Source organism: Gadus morhua, chromosome 11, assembly GCF_902167405.1.
Source record: "Gadus morhua chromosome 11, gadMor3.0, whole genome shotgun sequence".
NCBI classification, from domain to species: Eukaryota; Metazoa; Chordata; class Actinopteri; order Gadiformes; family Gadidae; genus Gadus; species Gadus morhua.
The window spans coordinates 11,968,351-11,980,850 of NC_044058.1; the positions used below are offsets into that span (position 1 = coordinate 11,968,351).

Sequence of the window (12,500 nt, forward strand, 5' to 3'; positions counted from 1 at the left end):
AGTTGTTCAAGAAGCTTCAAACAGAGCCCTTGAAGGATCGGAGCCCATGATAGAATCGTTTGCTCATTTGGTATCGTAACATAAACGTGAGGCAGTTGAAATACAAGCATTTAATATTTTGAAATAAAAAAAACAATCAAGCAATAACTTAGAAATTGAAGAAAATTGCAAAAGAAAAAAAATATTTGTACAGCGTTAATTGCGTGATCTTTCTTTCCTTTTTTCCACTGGCAATACAAAGTGTTGGTGTGCCGGTCCGTTTCCACACCTTTTCTTTAGTCCAGAGTAGAGTGTGACGTTGGTGAGGATTAGTAATCCTCAGAGCTCAACAAATGGAGAGAATAAAACCCCTTGTACAAAAACGCCCTTGACCTGTATGCCACATACAAGATAGAAATGATTACACGATGACAATGTTGCCCAGGCACATTTGTTTTTGTTAGTGCTGCATTTGATGTGATATTCGCAAATCTGTAAGTAAAAAAAATCATAAAAGTAAGGGCCTGTAAACATAAAAACAGCATGTAATTCTTCTAATGTCCTAAAATCCTTAAAAAAAAGTTTAAAGTTGTCTTGTTAAAAAACTGCATTAATTATGAAATGCGTAACCTATGAAATTATATTCAATGATTTCTTATATACAATGAGATATACCTTATACTTTGCAGTATGCCATCAATCACCCACTCAAAGGATCAGTGTACCATATACATATTACCGATATGCATACGTCAAATTGACATTCAAATAACCAAGCCAAGTAGACAGCTATCCAAATGTACTGTAAATGGCTGGCAACTCTACGGTCTCAATTCCTCATATCATTATCAATCAACGTCTTGTTATCTTGTGAGAGAGTGCCTGAGTGCTGACTGGACACCGTCTGAAGTGATCGAGCACGACTAGGCAGAAAGAGTTTGACCCTCAGGTCAATGGGCGTAGTACTTCCTCGGTCTGCATTGGCAGCTCAGACCACTCGTCAAAGAAAGCAGATGAATCAACACTAGATTTATATATGATTATGCAGGTTGATTATTTTACGCTAAGTTAAACATTAATTGCCATGCAACACATGTGATGCTCCCAAACTCTATGAAGACAGCATTGCTTCTCTTATTAAATCCTACATGCGACAGTTAAGGGGATACTTCATTATTTTCCGTAAGTAAAGATCAATATAAGCACAGCAAACATGAGACAGACCTGCTCCCACATATTCACCGTTAATTACATTTCTAGTGAAGTGATCTTCATTCAAGTGTGCACCGCAATTAAACACAAATTCCTTTTAATTTGCCTCTTGATGGGGGCCGCAGCCTTCTCGATGTGGAGCTCAATGGCCTCAACTGTCCCTCCGGAGCACCTGTAATTCCCGGAGACGCTCCTCTCATTAAACGCCCTCTGATCCCCTCTTCCCCCTCCGCCTCAGATCAGCTTCATGGTGAACCTGCCTGCATCGGCGCCGTCGCCCCCTCCCCCCATGGAGGAGCGGGGAACAAAGTCGATGGTGGCAGTGTGCTTGATCTGCCCTTTGCTCTGGCTCCAGAAGAACATGAACACGAAGCAGATGGCCACCGAGCTCAGGAAGGACAGGAACCCCATGGTGGTGGCGATGACCAGCGTCTTGGCGTCGAACGGATACGGCTTGGCAATCTGAGCGGAGGAGTTGGTGGTGGCGGCCTGGGAGTACGGTGCCTCCTCTGAGTAGAAGGTCAGGGTGCGGTTGCGGGAGAAGCCTTTCACCTGCAGGTTGACGCTCAGGGTTTCGTTCCCGGCCGCGTTCCCTGCCACGCATCGGTACGCGCCGCTGTCCTGCACTTGGGCGAAGCGGACCTCCAGAGACCCGTTGGACAGGACCCTGAGCCGCCCCGTGGAGCTGAGCACAGCCTTGCTGGGGGAGATCCAGGTGATGGCCGGGGCCGGGTCCCCGTCGGCTCTGCAGGAGAAGAGCACCGTGGTGCCTTCCTCCACTCGGGACTCCTGGGGCCTTCGGTCGGCTATCCGGGCAGGCCGGCAGGTGAACATCCTGGGCAGCTCCTTCTCCGAAAAGTCCCTGAACTCTCGCTGCCGGACCGCCTCAGGGGACACACAGGTGGGCTGTCGTCCGTCAAAGTTCAGTCTCAACCGCCGCCGCACCACCCACAGCAGCCGGCAGTCACAGGCCAGGGGGTTGGCGTCCAGCCTCAGCACCTGAAGGTTACCCACCGAGTGGAAGGCACTCTCCTCCAAGGTGCTGAGCTGATTGGATGTCACGTTGAGCATGCGGAAGTAGGCCAGTCCCCTGAAGGCCCCAGGCTCTATTCGTAGGAGACTCCCCCCCGCTAGATGCAGCTCCTGGAGCCTCAACAGGTCCCCTAGAAGGTTGCCCTGGATGGCGGTGATGGGGTTGTAGGACAGGTCCAGGAAGCGCAGGTAGACCAGGTGTCGGAGCGCGGCATAAGGGACGGCGCTGAGGTTGCAGTTGCTGATGACCAGCGAGGTGAGGTTGAGGCCGATCAGGCTGTTGCTGGCAAGGGTGTCCAGTGCCGGCCAGTGGGAGATCTGCAGGCTGCGGAGGCGGTGGAGCCGGCGGAAAGCGTTGTTGGTCAGCATGGAGATGGAGAGCCGCAGCATGCGTAGATGTGTCAGGCTCTGGAGCTGGGACAGCGCCTCGGTGGGGATGGAGGTCATGTTGCTACGGTCCACATTGAGCTCCTGCAGGTTCTGCAGGCCCACAAAGGCCCTCTGGGAGATGAACACCAGGTCGTTCTCCCCCGCCTCCAGGAACTGCAGATTCACAGTTTCTCTGAAGGTGTAGTCCAGGAAGACCAGGATCTCGTTCTCGCTGAGGTCCAGAAAGCGCAGGTTCGAAAGGCCTGAGAACACTCCAACAGGGATGATCTTTAGCCGGTTGTTCTTGACGTGGAGAGTCCTGAGGTTGTGCAGCCCCTGGAAGGCCTCCACCTCAATCATGGAGATTACGTTATCGTTGAGGTTCAGCTCTTGGAGCTGTTGGAGACCAAAGAACTGGCGGCGTCCCAGCGTCTTAATCTTATTGCTGGATAGATCCAGCCGCCTGGCGTCACTCGAACACCCCTCTGGCGCCGATGTCAGATATTTCCCAGAACAGTTGACTTCGCTGGGGTCCGGGCGACAGACGCACCGCGCCGGACAGCCCCGAGCGAACACGGCGACCCCCCCGGACTGGAGCAGCAGAATGAGGCTCCATGCCCCCCATCGGACGACCAGCTCCACAAACATCTTGCTTCCTTCCTGAGGAGGAGTGACATGAGTCCTTATTATTCGTGTATCACATTACGTATTACAAATTTAAAACATGCTCTTGTTCTGCCTCTGTCATCGCTTTCTTTCCAAAGATATTCGAAGCGTTATAGTTGAAATAATAATAAAAACCAATCTGCTTCATTAATCAAAGTACATTTTCTTCATTCATAATGTCACGTAATGTCTGACATTTTGAATATCATTGAACAATATCCATTTGGAGTGGAGTAATTCAAGGATGAGTGTTATGCACTTCAGCACTGAAACTAAAATGAATAACAATTGAAAAACGATGCAAATCATGGCTGCATAAAAAGGTGACCTACAGTTTATGCATTTAAATAAGCTCTTAACAGAAATATGTATATTTACAGGAAAATATGCGCATTTAATGTCTATTCACCAATGCTATAAACCTACCCTTGTAATGCGTGGTGCAGATTTTCATAACCACAGTCAGTCAAGTTAAAACCAGGGTTGAGTTGAGGACATCGGAGAGATGCGGTTCAGTTTTCAGCATTGTCTTACAACAGGGCCTGTAGGCAAGAGAAAGCTGAAGAGACACACACATAGAGAGGGGGAGATTGATAGATATTATGAGAGACAGAGACAGAAAGATAGTGAGAGAGAGACACAAAGACAGGGAAAGAGAGATATCAATTAAAGACAAACGAACAGGGAACAAGATGTCTTTTGGATTACCACTTAAGTGTGCAACCTTTTAAATAAACACTTGTTTCCAAGCAGTGTTATGGCGTGGATGCCTTGGAGGACACAGCTGGAGGTGGAAATCTGAAGTATGAGTCATTAAGCAGAGTTCCCAGCTGATACTTGACTTCGTCCCTGTGTACTGAGGACAACAAAATCCCTACTGAACGTATTACCAAAGAAAACCTTCCACGGCTGTTCGGCGGCTACCTGCACGCAACCCACATAGCAACATGCCTCGCAGCGAGCCGGGTTCAACTCCCACCGGTGGTCCTACTGCTGCATGTCACCGCCTCCCGCCTGTCTCTCTTCACTGCCTCCCTGTCCATGGATGCATACACAGCGCATACAAATATTAATAGAAGAGATTGATAGTGAGAATAATAGGTCAGTTCAGTGAAGCGATAGTGGGTGTGCTCCGGTTTCAATGTACAGTGTCCTCGAAATGGTGACTTTGTGAGGCAGCGGCAGATAAGCCCAAAGCGGGAGAACTGAGGACTGCTGATTGTTTCCTTTCATGGCAAAGCATCGGATACTGAATATAATCCTACAGGGAGGGCGTTGAGATGATCCACGCTTGTGTTTTTTGTTTGGTAAAAAAATGAAAATAAAAATCAGCATTGAGTGCTGCAAACAATTGGAAGATAAGGTCCTGTTTATTTTCCATAGTTTGGATGGTTTTAAAGAATGTTTTATTTTCTGCTATCAGAAGCAATTTCTAACTGAATTGAATGAGAAAATATAAATACATATAGATAATAGTTTTTTCTGAAGTGAATGTTTGAAATATTGATTATTTTAAACTAAACTAACCCTACCTTGGCCATATAATAAATTATATAATCTTCTTACAGACACATTCTAAGAATGCATGGACATGTTTGTCATGCATGAAAAGCAATAGAGCACAAATAGACCAAAATACAAAATACATCTGATTTGTATTTGATTTGCACAAACAATCATGAAGATAAATAAATGTAGAATAAAATAAATACCCATTAAAAGCCTTCCATGATTGCCTTCTTCTGATATAAGTCACAAAGTTAGCAGTTGTCCAGATCGGATGTTGCTCTGCTTGCTTGCTGAACTTTGTGGCAGTTGAAGTCTCTGTTTGCTGACCATTATGCTCATTGACACACACACCCAGAAAGACTTGCACACAAACACTGACTCCCACCATGACCCCCTTCCCCCCTTCCAAACACACACATACACCCACAACCACACACACACACACACACACACACACACACACACACACACACACACACACACACACACACACACACACACACACACAAACACACACAGTATTTTGGATGGCAACAGGGACATAACAGACCAGTGTTGCTCTGATCAGCGTAGGAACTTTGATGACATTCTCACACCCCCCCTCCCCCCCAGCCTCTATCGTTATGTTTCTCCTCTTGGATGGGGGATTCAGTCATTACGTGTGCTAATCCCATACTCTGCACACTTTTTTCCACCGTCCACCACCAACAACACCCTCTCGCACGCCATTCCGCAAATGCAGGATCGAGAGACAGGGTCGGGCAGGTGTGTTTGTGATCTATGACGTTCACATGTCACAATCCAGTCCGGAGCTGCCAGGGGCCCAGGGCCAACCCCGACATCCCATCCCCCCCCCCCCCCCCCCCCCGACCTGTAGCTCTCTGGCCTTGGCAAGTCCTAAAGCTGGATGGCAGCCAGGGGTCGCAACCCTAGAGCCTGACGAGAGCTGACCCCCGACCTGTGATGCATGCTGCGATGTGCGATCCCTTCTTCCTGGCACTGTGCTTGGGGAGGCTAAGGGGCCGGGTGGGCCCTCAATGTCAGAAGAGGAGTTCTGAGTTGTTTGCTCATGCTTTAAAACTCTGCTCTACGGGCAGAGAGTATAGGTGTCGTGTTGTTTTTTGTCGTGTTTCTGTGTTTGGATGATTTACTGGATGTTCTGTTTCCGAAGACAATAAGCCTCAGATGCTGCTGCACAATAACTCACCTCGGAAGAATCCTCCCAGGCGCACTTCAGCTAACATCTTCCCCTGTTCACCCACGCTCAACGCATGGGCTGTTTATATGAAACCTTGTCTTTATTACATATCTCCTTCTTAGACGCAGCTCACTGAAGCCGTCACGTATAGCTATAAATATTCATCACTGTAGCACAACCCAGGAGGGCCGCGGGAAAACAAACAATCCACATGATGCCGCGGTACCCGATGTCTGCTGTGAGCCTTTGGGAATAGTCTCTCTCTAACAAACGCCCTGAAAAATCATCTGCTGGTCCAGATCCAAGCCGCGTCCTTCTCTTACCTAACACCGGTCTCACATTGCCAAACGCAAACAGCATTATTGGAGCGGGTTGGATGGACCCTTGGCTCAGACAATCTCTCATTGGCAGGGCGCAGCATTGTGTTGTGTGTTCAGCGCTAAAGCTACTACTGCCTCAGTCTTTCATATTCACAGCCTTTGTTCATCTGCCAAGCACAAATCCCACCAAACAAATCGTACAGTGTACAACAATACCACATAAAATAGAACTTAAACAGAATTTTAACTTTGAGAGTTCGCAAAGCTTTACATGTTGATATAAAATACATGTATGTCCTCAAAAAGCACTGCTTCTCAAAAAATTATTCTTCTCAAAATAAGTTCTTCCCATTCACCAATAGGTTCTAAATAAATCTGGAAAACTGCTTCGGTCTCTTATTATCCTCAATTGAACCGTAACAGAGGAAATGCCATTTCAGATAAGACATTCAGCAGAACGTTTAGATTCTGTGGTATTTATTGCTGTTGTATTATCTTTGAGATGGAAGTCGCCCCAAGCTTGCCAAAAGTTTTAAACCAAACCTTATCTGACATTTAGCAGCAAGCAGTGCAACGGAAAATGAATAACTGACGGTTTACACTTACTGACAACCAAGACCTCAGGCCAAAAAGAAAATATAAAAATCCATGAGCAATTCAATAGGTGTGGGATGTTTTACACAGCAAACACACACGTGCACATGGCAGACACACGTTGTAGCTGAACTCTGTGTAGCCTATAGGGAGTCTTTATTATTTTCTGTTGTTGACAGCTCTAGTGGAAAGCGTTCTGCTTCACGTCCCATCTGACAGAGAGCTCAGAGTCCAGCTGTACTTTTGGACACTTGACTGAGTGCTATTCCTAGCCTGAATCCCCAATTAGGGCAACTGGAACAACAGTGAGGATCAAAGAATGTGGTTGGTATGTGTGTGTGTGTGTGTGTGTGTGTGTGTGTGTGTGTGTGTGTGTGTGTGTGTGTGTGTGTGTGTGTGCGTGTGTCTGTGTGTGTGTGTGTGTGTGTGTGTGCGTGCGTGCGTGCGTGTGTGTGTGTGTGTGCGTGTGTACCACGCATGCACCTACACTCCATTCCGTCAACAACAGTGCACACAAGCACCTGCTGTAGCCTGCCGTAGCTTAGCATAGCTCAGCGTAGCGAGACACAGCACTCTAACTGCCCGTATGAAAAGCTTATTGTTCTGTCTGATGTCTGTCTCCCAGCCTCGCCACACCCCCATCCCCCTGTGGCTGAGATAAGGAAAGGCCGCTTACACCTCTCTCTGCAGCACCTGACCTATGGATGCAAACACTGCATAGGCACTGGTGGTGGTGGTGGGGTTGGTGGAGGGGCTGGTGGTGGTTGTGGTGGTGGAAGGGGCGTGGTGGTGGCTGTGTTGGGAGTAGGGGTTCTGATTGGATATTTAAATTTGGCAAGTGTGTGTGTGTTGTTCTGGCTGGAAGCTGGCAGTCGGTGTCAGACGTGATTATAGTCAATTGTTGAGCCTTCGAGACGGGGTGTGACTGACTGTGTTTCTGCCAGTTTAAAGAATTGGTGTCGTGCGGTTGTTTGGGTTGGTTTGTTTTCTTTGCGAGAGAAGGGATGGTTATTTCCTCACATTTAAGGTGCTGGATGGGCAAATTGCCCTTGTTGAAAAAGGCTGCCTGGATGTGTTTCCCGTCATTAGTAGTCATTATTTATGTCTGTGTGTGTGTGTCTGTGTGTGTGTGTGTGTGTGTGTGTGCGTGTGTGTGTGCGTGTGTGTGTGCGTGTGTGTGTGTGTGTGTGTGTGTGTGTGTGTGTGTGTGCGTGTGTGCGTGTGTGCGTGTGTGCGTGTGTGTGCGTGTGTGCGTGTGTGTGTGTGTGTGTGAATGCCTGTGTGATGGAGTGGTAGAAACCATGTGATGAAGAGAGACAGACAGATAGACAGACAGTAAGATTGACACACAGACAGACTATAGTCTGGAAGGCGCACACTGAGACAAACAATCAGATTCAATTGGGGCCTTGGTGTCAGAATCAGAGTGTTTTCATTTCCCTCAAGTGTTACGTGCAGAGACAGAAATGGGTCGCAGTCACAGGCCCCCATCAGAAAACTCTCTGCTGCACCCCAAGACTCACATCAAGCGTACTCCCCAACCTGCTGCACACACACACACACACACACACACACACACACACACACACACACACACACACACACACACACACACACACACACACACACACACACACACACACACACACACACACACAGCCCTACTCCTCCTCCACTGAGTCGATTCCTGATTCAGGGAGGAGGAGGAGCGGCGTAAGGAGGAGAAGGCACGGGGAGGAGGTGCTGGGAGGAGGCGCTGGGAGGAGGCGCTGGGAGGAGGTGCTGGGAGGAGGTGCGGCGTGAGGAGGAAGCACACCGAGGGAGGCGCGGGCGGGAGGCGGCGCAGAGCGAGGAGGGGCAGCGGCGCGGGGAGGAGGTGCGGTGCAAACAGTGGACTGCATTAATAATAGCCTTCATAAATGAGCGAAGGGAATTAGTCTCGTTGCCGTGCCGATGCGACGTGACAAATTAGGTCGTCTCATCTCGCGGCTGCTGATAGGAGGGCGGAGGCTGGCTCCACCCAGGTGCCCAGGCGGAGATTGATGGGGGTCAAACTTTCCCACCGGCAGCTGATTGATGCTGGGACAGGCAAGAGGGTCCCTGGGCTTGGGTGGGCCGCTCCTCGTGTCTGTAGCGTACATGGAGACAGCCCGGGTCTCTGTAAGATGTCACAGCGCTCCATGCAGACACCACATACCTCTCTTTGACTGGATCGCTCCGAAACTAGGACGCCATCAGACACTGTTGCACTATTTAGGAGACACTTCTACTGGTGAGTCGGACTTCTGAAGTACGTCTGAGCAGCAGGGCGTGTCTTGCCCTCAGGTGGACTGCTTAGAGTGGGTGTTGAACCCGGAAGCTTTTGGCAGTGGGTCCAACACCCTGACCACTACACTACCCTGACTCTCTGGATAGTAGGATTGCTGTGTATCTTTTTTTTTGTTGAAATACAGCAGTACGAACATCAGATTCAAGCCACAAAATAAACAGGAAAAGCTTGAGTTTTTCATCACTGTGTTTCAACTGATCAAAGTTGAAACACACAAGTCAACTGCTTGTTTTTGTCACAGGGAACAAAATCGGTTGAGATTGGGTGTAGTAGTTCCCCTGTTTAATCCCCCCCCCCTCCCCCCTCACACCAGCTGACACACTTACCGGCTGGCCTGGTAATCTGCTAAATAGTGCTCTGTGGTAACACCTCGCTTGGACAAAGACAGAGGGAAACAGGAGACAATAACACACACACAGTCACGCACACACAGTCACAAATGATGGTGACATATAGAGGTCTGTGGTAGATTAAACAAAATGGTGCGCTTTGAACTGTAACACAAGTAGGGACGTTTACTTTTCAAATCAAAGTTGTTTTGACGATTGGGAATGACCTCATTAAATTCAGAGGAATCAGTTAATTTAATTAACGAGAGGTTCGGAGGTTGTTATACTGTGGCAGAGAGTTTAAACAGTCCAATGGTTTTACCCATAAAGCAAACACTACAATTACTATGATTGTTACGACTGCCTTACATGCGCAAAATGTTTGAGTACTAGCCAATAATACATGCATCAATATTAAAAAATAACGACACTTAAACCAAAAACACATAGGACATAGCTTTTGGCAACTGGTCTTTCCTTGGCCTGCATAAACTGACCTCTGTACAAGCAATCAACACAACACACAACCAATTAACCAATTTACTAATTATCCCTCACCTCTTATACTAAATATTATACTACTATTACTACTATCAACTCTACTACTACACTACTGTGGCTGCTCCTCTACTACTAATACGACTACTAGGCTGACTTCTACTGCTAATAGTATCACTAATACTATTTCTTCCAATACTTCCATTATGATGAAATATAATCTCTGCTGAAAAGAAAGATCTCAATTGGAATACTACTATTTCTCAAAAAAAGCACAGAGCGTGACTGACAGAAAAGGGGCCTTTTCGGGCAACCGCATACAGTATGATGATCATGTTCAGGAGTTGTAAGCCAGGCTACCGTCTAATATCTTGTGTCTGAGAGAGAGTCAACCTGGGACTTGTCCACCTGTTTTGTATGCTTTCTGCCTCAGCAGTATGCCTCTATGACCTTGTTACACAAGTTCTATGAATATGCTGGATTTCATGTTTTTTCCACTGTGCCAACAATTTGCCGACATAATTTGTTTCATAACTGTGGAACAATCCAATTATAGCTCAGGCTGACCCGGATTCATTTAATTTTTCTTCTTCAAATGTTTTGTTTAGAAGTGAGGACCTGCAAGCTTCCGACCAACAAAACAAGAAAAAAATAAGTATTCTTCTCATGCCATGCATCGCCTCGACAAGGAAAAAAAACCAGCAGCAGATCCCACATCTAACCCACGTCATCAGAGCGGTAATGTGCATAAACAATGAGCATAACGAGGGATGGTATCATGAGAATTATATTCCAACAACATAGGCCAACGGCCGCCCGAAGCAGTCCACCCCCCCTCCCCCCTCCCTCCCCCCCCCCCCCCCCCCACGCAGAAACACACACACACACACACACACACACACACACACACACACACACACACACACACACACACACACCACCCTAACCACCACCACCCCCACCCCCACCCCTCCAGCAGCACTCACTCACTCATTCATGCCTTGGTTCTCGTGCGTGTGTGAGGCTGAGAAGCCTCTGTGTGATCTACAAAAGAGCCTCGCTGGTCCGTGTCGGGTTGAGCTGAGCAGGGCTGTGAGTCACTCTGCTGTAGTACCGGTATTATAGTAGAAGTGCCAGGACTGGATGTCTGAAGGGTCGATGTTATGAACAAAAGTGCTCCAGAAGGGGAATAGCAAATTATGTCATAGGTCGAAAAGCAACGTAGTACAGCACAATGGTGCAGCCATGTACAAAAGTGAACTTCTGATGAACTTGCAAAATAATGGTTTCGGTAAATGGGATTATATAATATCACGTCTGTGTGTTTGTCTTTGGACATGCTTAATGTGTGTGTGTGTGTGTGTGTGTGTGTGTGTATGTGTGTGCGTGTGTGTGTGCACATGTGTATGTGTGTGTATGTGTGTTTGTATGGGTGTATGTGTGTATGCTCATGTGTGTGTGCGCATGTGTTTGCATGTGTGGGTCTCTGTGTGTCTGTCTGTGTGTCTGTCTGTGTGTGTGTGTGTGTTTGTGTTTGTTTGTGTGTTTGTATGTGAAGAGTTGGTGTACTTCTGTAAATGTGTATATGTGTGTGTGTGTGTGTGTGTGTGTTTGTGTGTGTGTATGTGTGTGTGTGTGTGTGTGCGTGTATCTGTGTGTGTTTGTTTGTGTGTTTGTATGAAGAGTCAGCGTTCTTCTATAAATGTTTATATATGTGTGTGTGTTTGACTGCGTCTGTGTGTCTGTGAGAAATGTGTGCATACACTTGTGTGTGGTGAATTACATGTGCCTGCTTGTGCGTGTGCATGTGCACATCCTTCATGCACATTGTGTTACACGGAGACGTTACTGTGCGACCGCAGTTGCAAGAAGGTCAGTGCCGCAGTATAATTCTCTATCATCACACAATATCATTTCTTCTAATGGGAGTGTGACTCTGCCAGGAGCCTGCCTCACCCCTCTGGAACATTCTCAATAATTACTTGGTCCATCCTCCCAGTCTGCACACTCACCCCCGTGACAACAAGCAACACTGTGTTTAAATCAGCACAATTACCTTCCTTCCTCTGGACCGGATTCATCTAGATCAGACACGATCTACCATTACGGAGCAGATAAAACGGTTATCAAACAAGGGAGGGGGGACGCAAATAGCCCCCTCCATTGCATCAACGAGTGTCCCCTGATTAAATGGCCCGTTTGGCTGAGTCCCATGCCTCAGATCCTTGGCAATCTCTCGAGGTGGATCTTTGTTCCAAGGCAGTCACACGCTTCTCAACCGCAATATGCGTCCTCGTTATAGGAAAGGCGAGACGGGAGAGAGATGGCTTCAACTTGCTTACGGTCACTCCCCCCCCAACCTTGATGAGGTAAAATAAAACGGGCTGTAATTTTAGCTTTTGACTTTGATCGATTTGTTATTTGCATTTCTTTACTTTTTTACTGTTTATCTACGAAATAATGAA

The 12,500-nt window shown here is 47.4% G+C and overlaps 1 protein-coding gene across 7 annotated transcripts in view; it reads right to left on the bottom strand.

The window, feature by feature from the left end:
• Positions 1 to 95: 95 nt before the first annotated feature.
• Positions 96 to 12,500, bottom strand: part of lingo4b (leucine rich repeat and Ig domain containing 4b) — a 13,341-nt gene continuing 936 nt past the window's right edge. Inside the window, exons 1-4 of one of the 7 annotated variants that reach the window (XM_030369636.1) lie at positions 4,971 to 5,140; positions 4,238 to 4,293; positions 3,685 to 3,817; positions 96 to 3,252 (exon numbers count right to left, since the gene is read on the bottom strand). In XM_030369636.1, the coding sequence (XP_030225496.1) occupies positions 1,426 to 3,240 (1,815 nt within the window). In that variant the 5' untranslated portion in view covers positions 3,241 to 3,252; positions 3,685 to 3,817; positions 4,238 to 4,293; positions 4,971 to 5,140 and the 3' untranslated portion in view covers positions 96 to 1,425. Of the gene's footprint in view, positions 3,253 to 3,684; positions 3,818 to 4,148; positions 4,294 to 4,970; positions 5,141 to 6,891; positions 7,020 to 12,500 lie in introns of those variants that run through there. The other 6 variants (XM_030369634.1, XM_030369631.1, XM_030369632.1 and 3 more) reach the window with 6 other exon arrangements.